General features: G+C 36.6%; 2 protein-coding genes across 3 annotated transcripts; one reads left to right on the plus strand and one right to left on the minus strand.

Moving 5' to 3' along the window:
* Positions 1-561: 561 nt before the first annotated feature.
* Positions 562-4,993, minus strand: LOC124409594. 2 transcript variants are annotated; one of them, XM_046887308.1, is made up of 6 exons: positions 4,863-4,993; positions 3,608-3,966; positions 3,413-3,546; positions 3,045-3,217; positions 1,872-2,080; positions 562-1,143 (listed from the first exon to the last, which is right to left on the minus strand). In XM_046887308.1, the coding sequence occupies exons 2-6, from the start codon at positions 3,675-3,677 to the stop codon at positions 992-994; spliced, it is 738 nt and encodes a 245-aa protein (XP_046743264.1). In that variant the 5' UTR covers positions 3,678-3,966; positions 4,863-4,993; the 3' UTR covers positions 562-991. The 2 variants fall into 2 exon arrangements, with proteins under 2 accessions (XP_046743264.1, XP_046743265.1); XM_046887309.1 differs by having other exon boundaries at positions 570-1,143; positions 3,608-3,954; positions 4,867-4,993.
* Positions 4,994-6,840: 1,847 nt separating this feature from the next.
* On the plus strand, positions 6,841-13,190 carry LOC124409590. Its single transcript, XM_046887303.1, has 4 exons — positions 6,841-7,120; positions 11,038-11,300; positions 12,122-12,233; positions 12,592-13,190. The coding sequence occupies exons 1-4, from the start codon at positions 7,051-7,053 to the stop codon at positions 12,885-12,887; spliced, it is 741 nt and encodes a 246-aa protein (XP_046743259.1). The 5' UTR covers positions 6,841-7,050; the 3' UTR covers positions 12,888-13,190.
* The last annotated feature ends 5,461 nt before the right edge of the window (positions 13,191-18,651 follow it).

Consider the following 18,651-nt stretch of genomic DNA (forward strand, 5'->3'; position numbering starts at 1 on the left):
AATAAAAAAGAAAAGTAGACATTCACGATATACAAGTAGAAGTCTTCAGAGACGCTGTCAAACTTCAGCGATTACTTGTTGAAAAATGATCAACTAGTATGAAAACGTAAGTAATGTGACTTTACTGACTCTGGTATTATACTGCAATATATATGAGAAAATGATATGAGATATCTTCATTTGGGAGGTTGCGACAACGTAAAAAATGTCGAAGCTGTAATTTTCTCAATGTTTGCAACGTGAAACGAAGAAGTCTTACACCATCGCTTCGCTATTCAATGCAACTGCTTCTGTAATCTGCGGGTTACAATTGCCGTCTGGTAATTATATACCACATTGTTACAGCATGGAATAAGTAATCCAGCTTGGGAAATGGAAAATAATAATTATCCAGAATGGCAGGCGTGGTGTGCTACTATAATACGCAATATAGGTATAACAAACCGCCGCTGACAATAATTTAATCACGTATTCAATTTATTATTACACGAGAAACTATTACAAAATAAAATAAACAATTATGTGCGTAGGTTCTACTGAATAGATTTAACTCGAAAAAACAATAATACATCGAAAAATAATCAAATTTGGAATACCGATTATAATTATTAATACTTCATTGTGAAATAACTATCACGAGAATTCTCTATATTGGTATAAGATTAAGAAAGATGATAGCTGATCTGCGGATATTATACTCAAGGTGCCTAACTTTCATTGAGAATATTTCACTCATAATACGGTGTATATAAGATATATGGAAGTGACGCGAATTAGAAAGTACAGTTTAAAAGAAACGATCGCTCTCTCACGCGCATGCAAGACTCTTCTTGTCTGCGATCGAACGTAAGAATTAATGGCCGTGAAGGGTGATCGATAGGAAAGATTCGGCAATTCTCTTGCGAAAAGAAAGGCTCTGGAATTCTACATTTATATACCTACTAATCGCATGTTGCTGATTGTTGGGTCCAAATCAGGTCTCTTTATCAATTTACGGGCTAAGGAAGGATTCAACAGGCACGTGAAGAAGGAGCTGGTTAACGATCCGGGAGAAGAGTATCACAAGTTCCTTTTTCAGCTGCGGTTCCATCGCCTTGAGTACCTCCTGACCGTTTTCTCGCAAGAAGAGATTGATAGCTTCGGCTGAAACGCGGAAATGAACAGCGGAATTAACAATATTCCGTCTCATTGAATCACGTCGTTTTTCCAAGATAAAACGACTGAAGAAGTAAAGGAGCTCGATGTTTTTGGGTTGGGTTATATTTTCACCTCCATTCTCCGCGTGACATAACCTCGTTCACCGACAAGTAGGACGGGCAGAAAATTAAAGATGTGTAAAAATAAAAATGAAAAATTAACTGTCTGTTTTATCGACTGTTACAAAATCGTCTACAGAGGACAATAGTGATTGCAGAAATCTGGGACAATCAAACATTCATAGGGTGAAAACTTCCAAGTGGCAAGAACGGAATATTTTGGGGATAATCTAGAGAAGTTCGTTCCTTTTTGCAAAGTTATTTTCAGACTCTTTTTTTTTATCTTCGTTAAATTTTGAATCATCGTTATTTTAGATTGTATAGGAACAAGATATGTGGGGAATTCCATACTAGTTCTCTAAAATTAAGTACAAAAAAAGGGCAGCAGGGAGACTCAGGGCTCGAAATAAGAATCTGAAAAAATTGGGGATTTGTTTTTTTTTTTGTATTTAAGGATCTATGACCATCCAACATTCCAATTAAAAAAAAAAAAAAAAAAAAAAAAAAAACAATTTAAAGACCACCCTACTAGATATATTACCAAACCCAAAAACATCCAGCTTTATCACTTATATCACCGTATTTCACGGTAATTAATTCAAGTACGCGACTCACTCAGAATTCGGTTGTTGTTGAAGATCTTGTCGACTTTCAGATCGATTTCCTTAACGGCCAATTCGATCTCCAGCGTCTCGACGTGGAGGTACGTCCCACCCTCGTGATAGCTGGTGCTGACAGTGCCCTTGACGATGGCGCGAACGTCGTCGAACCGACCGTGGAAAGTGCCGTTACCACTTGCCGGGAGAATTATCAAAACTCCGGAGCTGTAATTAGTTGCCGTATTTCTGTTGTGCAACGAACTCTCACTTGCGTTAGAGGAAACAGCCGTTCGTGAGGTAGGTAACGGCGATCAACGCTCCCGTCGTTGATACTCACACCAAGAAATCACGTGTGGATGCGAAATTGGCAAAAAATTTCAAACGTTACGTCGAGATTGAAAAACATTCGAAAGCAATTTTGGTTCGTGATAATTGTAACCATGATTTATGGAGTCGATTAACCCTTTGTGCATATCCTGGATTATTTTGACCTGGACCAATTTCTCATTAAATGCTTACTTTTCCATTACCGAGAATTTTTAGTAATTATAAAAAAAAATTTGATTCTATATATTCCGTGTTTCAATTTTGCAGACATATTAAAGAATGTTTAAAGTATATCTCTGGATTTTTTAACTAAAATCCGACCAAAGGGTTGGTAATTACAGGTGGATGAAGCACTATCCGGGTCAAATTGACTCGGTGTGTCAATAAGGAGGGTTAAGCGGCTTTAATTTCACTTAACCTCGCGGTTATGAATATGCGAACGATTACGATATACTATACTTTAAATTATGCCTGCTTTGCATTGAAAGTTACATTTGATTTGGCCCAAAATTGTTATTATTGTTCATTTCATAACCCTTGAATTCTCCTCTTCAATCCATGCGCGTGAAATTTTCTTCCAAGGTTGGAACCTACGCTATAGTTATAGTTTCTTCACGCTGAATCAAATTTCCATTCGCATGTATCGTCTTTCAGTGTTCATTGATTTCTTTTTCCGCATTGTTTTTGAAATTAATTATGAAATTTGATTTAATTTCGAAAAAAGTTGCGAAAATTTTAAGGAATTTGTTTTATCGTCCGAATTAGACTATTTTCATTTCATTTAATTACGAGAGAAGTGAAACCAACGTTTTCAACCTTGAGGCAATGAAATTAGAGTTATATTATAGAGAATAGTTTTAACCTGGAGTAATGAGCGTCCATAACGAGGGCTGGAATCTCGATTAGTGCCTCGAAGGGTGATCCGAGCTTGATATCGAAGACGGTGAAGTTACTGGCACCCAAAACGTCCATTTCTTGAAGTTGTATTTTGTACCCATTACGACCACCAGTGAGCGACAATATTAGCTCCTCAATCTGTATTGAAAATGGAACGTCAGTGAAAAATCAAGGGTGATCATTTTCACGAAATCATTAAGCATCAGTTTTGCTGTCAGTGTCCTTCGCCCAAACTGGCATTGCCATGATTCGTCTTAGGATCCTTTGTCGCGTCACTGTCCATAATAAAAATGACGCGGCTGCGAAATAGTTAATGTTTGGTGCAAGACTCACTCGAAAAGGCTCGACTGGAGGCAGCTTGATCTCAGGTATTCCGTCCCGAAGATAGGGTCTCAAGTGATGAAGAGCGTCTATGAGGCATTTCTTGAGTTTCGGATCTTTTTTGGAGCACTGTTTCACGTAGGGTCCTAAAGAAAGTCGACTCGGTTGATAGCGATTCGGGATCACGTAGTTGATCGATTTACTTACGTTTCTCGTCTACCCCTAAGGCAAGAACAGTCGTCAACGCCAGGAGGAAGCAGGCGATTACACGTTTCATTTGGTCCAACTTATTTGACTTGCACTATTTCAATCCCTGAACCCACGAGAGGTTGTCACAGTTAGTCCTTCGGATAACAAGTGAGTGTAATCACGTCTCGTTGCTATTCAAGTATGGATTGTTCCTAAACGTAGCACTGCTGGAAGACTGAAGTCGTGGGGGCATTGGCAGATGCAGTTTACCGGATACTTTCACTGTTACTGCGAACGCCGATGTCCGCTCCCAGCTCGTCTGATACCCTGGACAGGGGTAATAGCACCTGCTGGTTCCTCGTCTCCTTCAAGGAATACTCCATCGAATCAATTTTTCGAGATGCTGATCAATCAGGGGTTAATTATACGTTTGAAAGAATACACAACCGAAACTTTGTCGATATATAGTTGTAAAACGCATTTTAATTCGCATCTTTAACGATACTTTTTAGTTCATGTAGCTTGCAGTTTAATACACTTGATAACGTCCGTTTGTGCATCAAGAAACTGACTAATTTGCTCAGTCATTGAATGTCGAAGATCACTTGTTGGTGCAGAATTACTCTCAGAATCATCTCTCTCTGATTTTAATAATAAGATTATTTTCTTGCAGGCTACATATAATATTAAAATTGTAGAATCTTTGAGGTGGAATTTGAAGATTTCAATAACCATCAATACATTTTATTTTACTCGTTAAGTGTTATAGTCTTCATTTAAATTCAAGCACTCGTAAAAACTGAACCGAAAGTTTCGAGAATACATAATATTACATCATTTTACAACCAGAAATCAATTTCAGAATTGAATTTACCATAGTTAAGTATAGGACACTTTAAGCTAGTGAACGATCTATACGTTATGCGCGCATAATTTCTCTTCACGTTTTTTTATCGTTTTAGACGTCCTGATCACGATTATGGGACTGGTTGCAAAAATGACTGTAAATTTTACTTTCAACACTGTGTCTAACCTAAAATTGATTGAGGATGTTGGGATAAGTAACTTTTGTGAAAATATTGTACAGGAAAATTAAGATAAGCTAAATTCACCTGAATTTATGCAATTCACGGTAGATTGGTACCATAATCCACCTGCATTTTGGTAACTAAGAGTACATTTTATAAATTGTTTACGTGACGATAATTCTGTTATGTAATTTATAGCCTGACCTCTTGTCACTATTGCGAAAATTTTGTTCAATTTAATTGACATACCATTTGTTCGTTGAACTCCTTTGGTTTCCCCACTCAGGATAAAATGTTGCCCATATTCTACGACCAGGTGCAAAAGCAAAAAATCTTGGTAATTGTAGGTATTATGATGTCAGCGAAACTGTAACACCTATGTAATACACGTACATCGCATAAACGGATCGAATGGAAAGTATGCGTGTATACGTAATATAAGGAATATATTATGACGCAAGATTCCGCCTTATACCAGATCAGATTCGGAGGCAATGCGGTGCATTGTTACGAAAGTTTCACTTTAAAAAAATACGCTCCTTAATGACGAATTTTCATCATCTTCTGATGTTCATTCAACTTCGTTCTCTGAGGTTGCTGCAAAACCTTTTGAACTTGATTCGAGGTTAAGAAATACACAGATTTGAAAGAATTTCATTTTTGTTCGGAGTTCAATTTCTGAACTCACGTTTTTTTTTTTTTTTTTTGCTAAATTGAAGCTTGCCTCCAAATTTTAATCGATGTGACGCAGTATTCATATAGATACAGCACATAATACTCCCAAATATGGACATTTTCAAGATGTTTGGATCGTATAGATATGTTTTCTTAGGCAGGTATGTAAGCCTCAAGATATTTCGCTATTGAGAAAATTTTGCATACTTGATAAATCTTGTGGCATCTTGATTAATGCAGGTGAAACAGCAGAGTCAATTCTGTCAGATCGATATGATTTGATGATTTTCAACCCTAAAATCACGAGCAATTTGTCTCTTCCTAGTTTTGTAGCTTGATTATTTAAGAGAATTGTCGCGCTTAAGGATTTGAAAATAGTAAAACCAATTTTCAGTGGCAATGGTAATTGAAAATTTTCAGTCTGAACATATATGTTATAAAAGTTTTGTAAAATAATTTAATAACAGGGTAAAACAAAGACATTATTCGACCAATCACAAATTGCAATATTTAGCTGAAACTTACAAGATATATATATATATATATATATATATATATATATTGAACAATTTTCTACACTTTCACAGTGCCACTCTCTTTTATTTGTGAAGACATTCAGAATTCCGAAATGTGAAAATCTTCTTCCAAGTGGCAATAAACTTTACGTAATTTGAAATTTGTAGTTTTGGAATTAATTATTGATACGACCCTCATGTTTATTAAACATATATTCTGCAGCGCCGCGGCAACATTCGACTTAACACCGACTGTACGCCAGTTTCCAGATTTGCCTTTTCAACTCTTGGAACTTGCCTTTTTATAGAGCAGCATTTGAGCTTGACCAAGACTGTGCAAACCTGTTTCTCGCTGGAAAAATTTCTCTTCGAAGTCTGATGATACATAATAATTTTCACTACGAACTACATAAAAACTTCTCGGCAAATCTTCTGCAATACTTTACAACAACTCGTTCACATTTCCGTACCTACAGTTAATTTTTAACCAGACCTTGACAGACAATTATCTCCGCAAATATCGTTCGCGACTGATGACGGAGTAATTTGTATCTGTTTTTAGCTGAAAACCCGTCGCAAAAAAAGTGTGCGGAGAAATTTGCGCGTCAATTTTTTTGCCACTTAAATTTCGCACACGCATAGAGATCGTGATTATCCTCTTGTCAGAATCAACAGTGAGCCGAACACGTGTTTGACTTTATATAAAGCCTAGGACTTTCTCGTGTCGTTTTTGTCCGCTCCCAGAAGGATTGCATCTGATTGGCCTGTTCGGCGGTCTGATTCGTCTACGCCTTTCAGTCTGTCCCGAGTCGCTATTCGACAACACCAGCGGCTAGGATGAAAATTTTCCCACCTCTTCTAGAGGGTGCATGCAGGGAAAATTTAGTCTGAATTTGGTTTTCGGTACCTCGTTTCCGTCAACCGGTCCTTGACGACGACTGGTTGTTACTCAACGGCGAAAGATTCTCTTTGAGTTATGTAATGGCAGAAACTAGAATTCTAGCATGGGATAAACTTGGTTTAGTGTGTGTGTATGTGTGTGGCATCGCGGCCTAGGCCAGCCCCACTGAGATGCAATGCGAGGAGTGAAAGTACACTGGCAAACACCACGCGTGGTGGTGACTACTGGCTAAACTTGAGGCTAAAGTTTTATTTACCTGGTACAACACGCCGGAGGCTTCCGAAGGGATCATTTGGCCAAAGAACGCGGCAATCCACGGGCAAGGCGTAACGCGGCGACACCATGCAGCTTCAGATATTGATAATCGGTGGGCTTTTGCCCTTTTGGGCGGTGAGCCAAGCCCAGAAGTTCGGTGAGTACGATACAAAAAGTGCAATAATCGTTCATCCTGGTCGGACGTCTTCGCGATGATCTTTCTCTCCGTCGAGTAAAAGTGATTACGGGAAAAATGTTGAAGATCGTAATGGTTGCTACTTGGATCGCGAGTCGTGATGCAATAGTATCGGACAAGTGTTTGTACATTTATAGTCTTGTGAAACAAATGCATGAAAGGTCGTGGGTATGAGCGTAATTGTGTCGTGCTAAAACAGTTACCACAAATTAGTATATTTTTTTTTGGTCAAGAGATATTTTTACCCTCGGTAATCACTTTCGTAGATAACTTACAGCTTCGTTTATCATTCTTTCGTACAAGTTTCTTTTCGACTACAATTACGAACTACTAATATATTGCAAATCACATTTTGTATCTTACTTTTATCTCTTTACTAAATGAGGGAGATACTTTCAATTCACCCGCGTGTGTAACACTGATTTTGAGATATGAGAATGCAGCACTTTTAGACCTTTGGGCTTTACTGTTTACCAGAAACACGTTGATCAATTCTGTCACGTTTTCGAAACGAACTTTGTCTTCGAAATGTTAGGAACTCCTATCGCCGGAAAAATCATATAAATAATAAGAAATTGTTACCCCAAACAGCTGACAGAGGATGGTGAATCAACCCACATACATATAGAGCTGAAATATAGATGAGTTCATTGTCTTAATTAAGGTTTAAAGTTGTTCATTGGTCTGATTACAATTTTTGGTATGCGAAAAGGTGTCTATTGCGTATGAACTGCAGCATTTATTACAAAGGATACGTGAATTTTGTTTAATAAATTAGTATTCGTTCCGAGTAACTCTGTCGGTAAGGGTTTTAAGAATGTTTATTTTGTTTGTACGGTAGTGTGAATAATGTTTGAGCAATATTTAAAATACGCCAGATAAGTTTCAGAAAGTTTGAACCTTGATTCGCGCCAGCAATACTTGTTTCATAATACGAAAAAATGGTGTTTCTTAAACATTAATTACAAAATGATTGATAGCTCTCTTAATTGTCAAAGCTAACTTATACTCGCTACTTCTACCTGCAAAGAAGACAGTGAATCGTGAATGTCTAGGATAAAATCTACGGTATATCGTTTCTGTTACACATAAAATGAACCAGAACTTTTCTTTATCAATGAATCATCTTCGTTTTCAATGATTTACTAGTTCGTAACTCGATTTGATGAATTTCCGAAGAAGATACAAATTTATTTAAAAAATTTGTCTGCCTCAAGCATTCGCCAGTCGAATGGAATTACCTGCGACTATTATTCAAGAATGCAAATTATTATGAACCGATCACATGATATTTGTTTGACTCGTTGAAAAATATACCGGCTTACGATATTTGGTCAAGTTAAATAAATATCAGTTGCATCAACAAAAATTTTCACTTTGTGGATTTTTACATCTCAGAAGAACGTGTCATCTTCATTATTTACAGCAAAATGATTATACAGCTGTCTGGTCAAAAATATTTCCTAATATTTCATTAGCGCGTCTAGATCATTTCTTTTGGACTTTATACAAGGTCTTCGAATCAAATAAGACACACCTGAGATTAAGTAGTCAAAAAATTAGGGTTCTCTTCTGATAATTCCAGGTCAATCCGACGTAATCCAAGCACTGATAATTTATATTCGGACTGAAAATGATTTATGAAACTTTATTCCACTGTCTCGTTAATGTCTTTTCAAGGTTTTTTTTTAACTTTGTACGAATGTTGCGTACCTTTGTTTTGCTTTACCTATTTGCCGAACTACGTAATACATCGCAAGTGGCGAAGATGTATTTTCACGTTTATGAATCAGAGAGGATGAGTTTATATTCACGAGTAATCCATCATATTTAACACTGAACCGTCTATTTCGGATAGCGTTCAATGATAATATCGTAAAATATATGTAAGCCTCTAAAAAATGATTCAAAGTTTTCGATCATGAACTTTTCGAGGCTACTTGTTGATGCAGACATGAATTTTGCGACGGTTATCCGTGCCTCGATATCCATAATCAATGCGGGATTCTGCTAATACGTGAAAAAGATTAAAGCAACAAACACGCGGAAAGTTCCCATTGAAATAACTTTGCCACCGACAAAACAACGTTGTTTTGGACTTGAATATTGTTTTGCCAATGACGAAATTATTTTTGCTGGAATTTTCCTCACGTGTTATTTTCATCCTTTTTCCGCGTTAACGGGTCACTTCGTTAAAGGATGTTTATGCAAAAGTTCTGAGTCATAAGCGCGGCAATGAGTGGTTTCGTTTTAGCCAGATTGGGAATCTGAATATTTGGACCCATGTGATCATGGGTCGCTAATTCTTTATACCTACGTCTATCCTGCCATTTGTCAGTTTTGATTTATATGATCAGAACTAATATTTACGCTTGCAGTCAGAGAATTAATAGTACATTGTGTAACAAGAAGGCAAACTTCACTTACGACTCATATTGCAAATTTACGCTCGACCCGAAAAGGCCGCAAGTTTGCCTCTTTGTTACGCAATGTACTATTCAATCACATTCCGTAGACCGAAGTGAAACTCTGCATGCTAAACCGATAAGTAATTAAAAATTGTTATTTATTCAAAAACTGCGCGATAAAATGTCAAATTCAAAATTCACACCGTACGTTTCCAGATTGTAAACGACTTCCTTACATGCGACCCTTCGACAAGTTGCTCCTTAGCATTTCGTGTACAATCATCGAGTATCAAAGCAGTTACATCAAGCAAATTGCATCGTCAAAGTTACGAAACAAGCAAATAACCATACTAGTATCGTCGAAATTGCAGCCGTCAGTTTTGTGAAGTGTTTTTTTTTTTTATTTATTGATTTACTTTTCACTTTTTTTTAGCTAAAGGTGAAACGAAGTCTAACCAAGTATCAAATAAGTGAATAAAATAGGGGGCCCTTAGATTTTGCGTACATACTTATCGGTCATCATTATCGCATATCACGTCATACTTCATTTGCGGTTCGTTGCTAGGACTGAATTATACATTATACTTGTTTATATCTATATTAGCTTAGAAAGTCAACCAACTCTGCTTCGCTCGATTGATGAAGAATGGCACAACAGCCTCGTGTTGCTAATTTATATGCCGTCTCAATATTGCCCTTATCTTTTATCATCTGATGATGGCCTCCATTTTTCGATCGTAATGCCTTTTCGGCGGGGTATTTATCGCCAGAACGAACCACCGAACACGTTACGGTGCTCTCTGCCATTCTTGGCGTCACAAAATTTTGACCTACCGGTTCCTCCGAGGAGAAAGTCGTTCATAAGTTATTACGTATATATTCATCCAGGCCTGAGTTTCGCCCAATATATTTATTCAGGTATTAATTTTGTTTTTTTATTCACAAATCCAACGTAACCCAAGGGCCAAATTTCTGCCCTCACTTCACCGGCTAGTCTTTGCTATAAAACCCAACCCGACTCAAAGATGGCTTCACTTTTATTCGAAAGTTGCAGATTGAATTGAAATTCAGCACATGAAGTACACAGAGAAAAAGGGCTTCTTTGATTTATTGAATGTGGCGGAAGAAATGTGGTTTAATTGAATCGAACACGTGATCAAAACAACAATTTGGATTAGGTATTATTTAATAAGGAAATATTTTTTTAATGCATTTTTTTTTCATACTTTGTCAACTTGCAGCATTTGAGTAAATTCAAATAAAACCACAATGATTCGGTACAAGGGTTAATTTGCGATTGTTGAATGAATTTACGCTATTCGCCCATATCAATTAAGAACCCGTTATCCCTGACTCAAGCACAGAATTCTGATTAAATTTGGTACTTTAGATACACGTCAATCATCCATTCATCGGAAATTATTAAAATAGAAAAATGAATTTTGATAAACGTTTTAATTCGGCTTTTAGAGGACAACTTCGCAAATTGCAGAGTTGGACAGGCGGGATTCGACGCCTGCGTAAGAGAAGGTTTGAACGCGGTGAGACCCTTCTTCAAGACTGGACTTCCTCAGTACAACGTCGCGCCCTTCGATCCCTTCTTCGCGCGGGAAATCACAGCCAGCAGAGGTCTCCCGGCCCTTGGATTCACCCTCACCCTCAGGAACATCACCGAAACCGGTTGGACGGCGAGCAAAGTCACGCGATTCGTTAGCGATTTGTCCAACTACAGGGTGAGTGTAAAAGCGGCTGGTTGAATAAAAAAGCTTAGCGGAAGATCTTGTCAACGGGTGTTGCAAAGTTTCGTAAAATACCTCTAGCAGTTCAACAACAATTTCAATGTATTTACAGACGCATAAATTAGAAAGGAAAGTGTACGTAAGTATTATCTGATTAAATCTGGGGCACACGCCAGGACTTGGCCTGATTGTTTTTAAGTCGATTAAAGATTTTTTTTCTTTTATAAATATTCTGCGATTAGATGGTCTTCGTTTGCAGCGTGAAAGAAAAGTTGTTACGTGTAATAAGTTGCGTCTTATCTTCTCCTTGCACGCGACACAGAATACATGTGTGTTTCAGAAAGATTGCAGTAACATTACTTGCAGTTATAATCTTGCGCTTGAATGTGGAATATTCCATCAAGATTGCTGCAATAGTGTTATGCCTTATACCCACAATATACATATATAATTATGTGGGCGGTTCTACGTAAGAAGAATTAGTAGATCTTGGAAATTTTTTTAACACCCCTCTATCGTTAATAAAATCTTCTGGGAACAAGATATTGCTGCAGTAAAATTGCAATTGACCGACTATTAAAAATGTTTTGGCAACTTCTTTGAACAATGTTAATCTCGTGAAATATATTTTTCCAAAAATCGCAACTTCGTTAATAATAACTCTACAGTAAGTGGATTGATTCTCTCATTTCACCCTGGCAAAACAGATACATTAGATCTTGATAACATGTACGTTGCTTTATCGAATGTGTGAATATTCGCCACTTTTCAATTCCGAAATATGTTATAACATGCCTAATGCTTTTAATTTTCAGGTTCAATACACGCAAAGTTTTCCCGAAAAATACTTGTCCGGTGATTACGAATTCAAGGCACAGATTCTTGGTACTAAAATAGCCAACAAAGGGAAATTTACACTGACATTGTGTAAGTATTTTAGACTCACCATCAATTTGGATACTAAGAAGACATAGTTTGGAAAAATTATGAATCTAGAAGTTGCGTTAGAAGTTTGACAATGAGTAGCATTTTTTTAATATTTCATAGCCATTAAAATGGTGTATGTATTATTTGTACAAAGTTAAATTACGTCAAATCCATCCGATCCAATCAGCTTAGTCAAATTTGCCATTGAAATTCATCGGCAATCATAGAATTTAGTAATGTCACTACTTTGCGAAGTCTGATTCATGTCACAATGGTCGGCCAAACTTGATTACACGAAATCGTTGAATCCGTAAGCAATAATTGGTAGAATCATTTCATTTATTTCTATTCCTTCTAGACGACCTGGTGCAGACGACGATGATTACCAGAAATCCGAATTCCAAGCTAACGGCGAGCATCGACGTCGAGAAGATAAGCAATCTCGAGCTCCACATCACGAACCTGTTGCAAGGTCGGCGATTGATCGAAACGATGCTGGACAGGATTATAAACACGATGTGGCAGCCAGGCTTTGTGGTGACGAGAGGTTTGATAAACGAGCTGGTATCCACCGGCTTTACGGAGATCTTCGGCAAGGCCTTCCAAAATTTCCCATTCGAAAAACTTTTCGAGTCCAAATCGAACGACGTTTGATATTCGCAATTCTCTGTCCAACAAGTCAGATGTTTCTAATTGAAAAGGACAATTAAAAAAGGCTGTGTTTGTTATTTACAGAAAGTATCTGTAAGCCAAGGCTAATGTATTCTGAGAAAAAATATTATTTTGAAAACAAAAACGGCATTAACACCTTTTTTTAATTCTCCTTTTCAATTGTGAATAACACGTGTACCTGTAAGTATAAATATAACGTCTATTACAAAATCAAACACCACGCGACAACTCGTGAATGCTAAAGTTTTTTCCTAATTTTTGAAAAATTAATCGCTGTAAAACGCACGTAGAATGCCATCTAAAGTGAATCCTTCACTTTCGTCGTTTTACAGAATCAGATCAAGACACAGTTTTTCCGCTAACAATGTGCTATTTCACATCGTGTCCTCTTTTAATAGTACTGTGTAATTGTAAATCGTCGCTACTTAAGCACATCGCTTTTTGTCGCAGGCTTATTTTAAGAATCGATAATCGATATAAGCTCAGTTAAACAATGTAATTATTTAAAGCTGTAGGTCGTTAATTGTTTAAGTGGTAACAGTTTGATGAAGAAAGTGGTGTAACAATAGTTGATTGAGATCAAGAAAAAATGTTTAAATCTCCGTAAAATTATGGAAAAAAAGAAACACTGTGAATCTGAATTACGAAGTCCAGCAGAACTAATTAGCTGTTTTACGAACTACGATTTCGAACTAAATTTTTCAATTCTATCTTCTTTTTCCAATTGAAAGCATTGAGAAAAAATCAGTGCGAAACAGCAACGTATTAATTTTCACTTCATTACCTAACGTGATATATGGTGTCCACAGTTCGTAATTTTTCGCATTCCTTCACGTAAATTTTTCCTGTAATCGATGCCTTCTTTTGAATAATACCTCCGAATTTCCGCATTGAATTGTTACTATATTGTTTTGTATAATAATTGTATAAAATATTGAGAGAAATATAATCTACGGTTTCACCTAGTTCTATTTTTATTTCTGTTGTGCTCCTCTCCTTCCGAAATCCACACAGAAGAAGTTTATTTACTATTGCTTATTCGTTATGTGATCAATAAAAAAATAGATAACTAAAAGTAAAAGTGAGGAATAAAAATTTGTAGATCATACACATTCAATTTTCGACCGAATTTTGCAGCTATTGATTCAGGTGTGCTGATGAATGAACCCAGTTTGGACATCGCCCGATAGGCACCAGCGTTATTGCAATGGACAGGGAAAAAACCGGAAGCTGTATTCGACACTAGATTAATCGAGCATAGACCGATTGGCCACGAATGGTGGTGTCCTAGCGGGTCGTGTTCAAACAGGCATTTTTCCCGCGCAAATTGCCAGTAGCGATCAGCGCCTGAGTGCTGAAATTACGCATGACACGCGTGCCTCGTGTGCTGCCTATTTCCAGGATCCAGCGTACCTCATTGTTAGTGTTAACATTTTTTAACGAATTTTCGAGGATATTCAGTATCATGTAGCTCTCAATTTTTATTCAGATTAGCCGAGGATTACTTATGATGTAACGAAATGATATTTCTTAGAGAAAATAATTTCAGTAATGAATTATTGGTTGCTGTAATTGAAAATCATATAGGTAGAAAATGAAAGGGTCTTGCCTTGAGGATAATGGAAAATAATCGCCAGATAAATCGTGATAGAAAATCTTCCAAGATAATTAATACTGTTATGAATGATGAAATTTTCATAAAAAAGTACTATTCAATGCTGCCATTATTTTCACGTTTTGACGATGTCATTGTTAAATAGCCGATGAAAATAAAATGTTAATTCGAAAGTAGCGGCAAAACGATAATGATTGTGAAGAGGGGGGCACAACATGTTAGGATTTAATAAGTAAATGAACACTTTTTCATTAAATAAATGAATTCATGTTTCGAGAAAAAAAAATGGTGACTTACCGAAACGTTTGCCAGATGTCGGAAGCTTGTAACTTGCAGTCTGAGAGAACAGGAGTCGTTGCAATAGGTATTGGGATATAATCGTAACTGTTGTTAAGTAAAATTTTACACAAAATACACATTAATGCGCAAAACGTATTCTTCGGATTATTTAATTTAATATTCTGCTGATTCAAAATTTTCAGTGATTTACTCGATATATAATGGGGGTACCCAAACTTACTGTTTAATATGTCGAGGCTTAAATCAAACATGTGTTTATAGTTTATGTTTAATTATCGTCACTACCAATTGCGTTGATTCGAGACTTGAAATTACACTCATCCTTAGTGTGTGATGGCCACAGTAGCAACTCATTTTGGGGTTAACTCTGCCTCTGCTTAACTTCCCAGCTGACTAGGCGGTATTAAAGTATCTCTGAGGCTATTTCTGTAGCGAGCAAGTTCGCTGCCTAGTGGCCATTTACAGTACTAGTATACTGATATTTACGATGAATATATTCTCTACTTGTTTCGAAGCGTATATGCGGCTTGGAGGAACAATACATAATCTTTAAACGAAATGATATTTAGTAGACTCGATTACTGAAACACTTCAAAAAGTTCACTAGAATCAATACTTCACGTCGAATTTGCGACAAGAAAGCTTTGAGTCGAATCAATGAATTCGCTTGACTAAATCATTTTGATAAACTGACTAAATCGAAATTGTTGAACTGAAGTTATCGTATTTGGAACTAGAAATCTATTTTGTTGGTTCAAAAATTCTATATCCCCTGTTTAGGAAATAAAAAATGGTTGAATTGAGAGTTCAATATAAACCTGCCATTCACACGATTATTATTATTATTATTATATTTTTCCTGACAGACTTTTCAGGTCTTTTGAAGGGACACTTGGACTAGTGATTTCGACAATCTTATAAAACTGCAAAAGAACAGAGCTGTATAACTAAATTTTGAATCGATTGTTGTACGGTATCGTTCATAGCTGGTTGTGGGTTCACGAATGGACCGAAATCGTGAACGTCATAGTTTTAAAGTTCGACTCTGTGAATGAGGGGAAAATTGCCATCATTCGGACGGTCACACATCTTTTGCAGTAGCAAATTGACTCGACAGTATGGTGAAAATTAGTCGTCTGATCAATCAGAAAAATCGTTATCAATCAGTATTCCGATCAATCGGGTTACGCGTTAAGTGAATTAGCGATATGGCAACGGGTACTGAATTTTATAAGAGCGCACAAATTCACAGCAAGATATTTGATTTGCCAATACGTATCCCACCTGTAAGAATAGATTTAATCGAAGAGTTACAGCCATGAAATCATCTCGTCATTCGTTTTTTGAGATGGTCAATGGTTTTCCCGGACTTTTTTATAGTTCAAATTAGAACTTAATAAAATCTATTTGAGTTTATTTAAGGCGCGGGGGTGATAATTGAAAGTCAAGCCGAATACCGTAAGTTCGATGGCCACATAATTTGCATAACTCCAAAGTCGAGGTCGGATTAGCGCATTGCACGATGAAACCTGATTAGTCGTATAAGTTAAATTCTGAACATAAGAATTGTCTACTCTTTACTATTCTGACAGTGATTTTCATGGGCAAATTATTCGGCCTGAGGATACTTGTAAAACGATAGAGCATTTATGGACGCAGATGCGATTTGGTAAAGATAACACGATCATCTGCAGGACATTCAAAATCACCTTCCAAACGATGTGATGGTTATTGTAAACTCCACTCTATTATTCTGGGCCTTGATTCGAAATTTTATGACTTGTATTATAGTGAAGCGGTTGCATAAGCGATAGACATCATTTTTATTTTACTAGATAATATCTTTAATCGTGATATAACTCGGTAATCCGAAACTGAAATGAGTTAACAACTAAAAGTGTGATAAATTGACTTATCAGTTCTACGGACTGGTAGAAAATCTTTCATAGGATAAGGTGTGATTGCTAAAATAACGTAATAAAATATTCATAGGGTTAAAGGATCTCTATGGTTAAAGGTGTGGCCACTACTGAATATTTTATGGAGATTATATGAAAAAGATTGTTCACATTTACAAAACTATTTTGATTCTCCAAAAATAATGATCATCGAGTTTTCGTCTTTGGAACAGTTGAAAATTAATGCCAATGTTCGAGGTTATATTACCGTAGCCGAAAAGGTGCCTAAACACATAAAGATATTGAAAGATTTCGAAAACTTGCGAGTCAAAGTTGGGAGAATTGCTGGTTTTTGAAACTACGTCGAATAGGTCAGAATTTTTTTTCAATCTCATCCAATGATCTTTGAGATCCAGCACATGTATGTGCGATTTTGTGTCATATTATAAAGTCAGTGAATACACGTTTCTGAATGCCAGCATATTTTATTTATGTTAAAAGAAAAAACAGGCGCAAAACTTATAGAGAAAAGTCAATTCAATCGATGTGAATCCTTCATGCATGACTCGGCCTGAAGTGCGTCAGTCGCACCTGATGAGAATAGAATTTTGCAGAGTATGAGGTGGTGTTTTGTTCAAATTAACACGCAGCAATCTCCCGACGCGTTACTTGGATTACTGATCATCATCTGCGACAGCGAAATGCGAATGTGCTAAATTTAAATAATCAATTTTACGAGTAACTCTTTGTGCAAAACAACGGAGTCATCATTATGGTCAGAACAATGAAATTCAATTTCACTCAAACTTTTTTTGACGCCACCAAAATGTTTCTTCAAATTGATAGAAATAGTTACAATAGATAATAAATGGCGATCCTTGAAGGTTGTGTTTCCCTAATGAAATTTTGGTTCCTCATACCCAAAGTATCTTGTTAATAGTAGAATTTTATATTTCAGACTTGTAATATATTTATTTATGCACGAAGGTTTTAATGATTTATACAGACACGAAAGTACACAATAATTATGAAATGCGATATGATTTATTAGAGTAATGAGCTCTCAGAAGCGGAGTGACAAAGGAAAAATGCGTCAATAATCGAGATTTCTAACACAGATTAACAAATTTAAATGCGAAAATATATAAACTGCTTAACAAAGCGCCGGAATAACAATGAACAACACCACAGGTGCGAAAATATAACAAGATGACTCGAGTACGAGTCGACAAGTTTAAAATTGTACAACGAAGAACATATAATACAGTAAACGATTGAAAATAACACTGGTGATCACCTCAGAGATGCATTAAGACACATAAATAGATAGGTAATTGTAAAATAACGACTTGACAAAATATAAAACAATGAACAAATAGAGAAAACTAGGCGGTTCGACAGGAGACTGTAATGTGAAGGTGACTTTTCAGCTCCGCAGATTATTCAATAAATAAGCAAACGTTGATCCAATCGTCGATGAATAATAATAATCATCTTGCAACTCACATTCGGCATATAATTATTCTATGATGTTGGCGACAAAACAGCGATGACCAGAAAGTTGATGTGTAGCTGATTGGGATGAATGAAACGGCGGTATTGAGAGGTGCTGTATGCGCGATATGCAATGGCTCAACAAGTCCTCCACGGTAATTGAAACGCTAATTAGAGAAGTGCAATAAAAGAACAAATGTTCAGAATAGGTCAACGCCTCGAGAGATATATACTAAATGAAACTTACCCCTTTCGGGCTATGTGAAGAGGTAGACCAAGAGCGATAAGGTGACGACTAGAACACGTATAGATGAATCGAAATTAATATATTAATTTAACACGTGGTGCCTTATAGTCAGACATCGAACGGGTCTCGCCTAGTTCTGCGGTATGATGACGACGCTACGCACCTACAGTTTAGAAATCGAAGAAGGGGAAC

The sequence above is a fragment of the Diprion similis genome, chromosome 8, assembly GCF_021155765.1.
Source record: "Diprion similis isolate iyDipSimi1 chromosome 8, iyDipSimi1.1, whole genome shotgun sequence".
Taxonomy (NCBI): domain Eukaryota; kingdom Metazoa; phylum Arthropoda; class Insecta; order Hymenoptera; family Diprionidae; genus Diprion; species Diprion similis.

Coding starts and splice junctions, on each gene's coding strand:
- LOC124409590 (XM_046887303.1), top strand. CDS start 7,051: ATGCAGCTTCAGATATTGATAATCGGTGGGCTTTTGCCCTTTTGGGCG. Junction 7,121..11,037: donor GAGCCAAGCCCAGAAGTTCG/GTGAGTACGATA, acceptor TTCGGCTTTTAG/AGGACAACTTCGCAAATTGC. Junction 12,234..12,591: donor GAAATTTACACTGACATTGT/GTAAGTATTTTA, acceptor TATTCCTTCTAG/ACGACCTGGTGCAGACGACG.
- LOC124409594 (XM_046887308.1), bottom strand. CDS start 3,677: ATGAAACGTGTAATCGCCTGCTTCCTCCTGGCGTTGACGACTGTTCTT. Junction 3,547..3,607: donor CTTAGGGGTAGACGAGAAAC/GTAAGTAAATCG, acceptor GACTTTCTTTAG/GACCCTACGTGAAACAGTGC. Junction 1,144..1,871: donor CAACAACAACCGAATTCTGA/GTGAGTCGCGTA, acceptor TCCGCGTTTCAG/CCGAAGCTATCAATCTCTTC.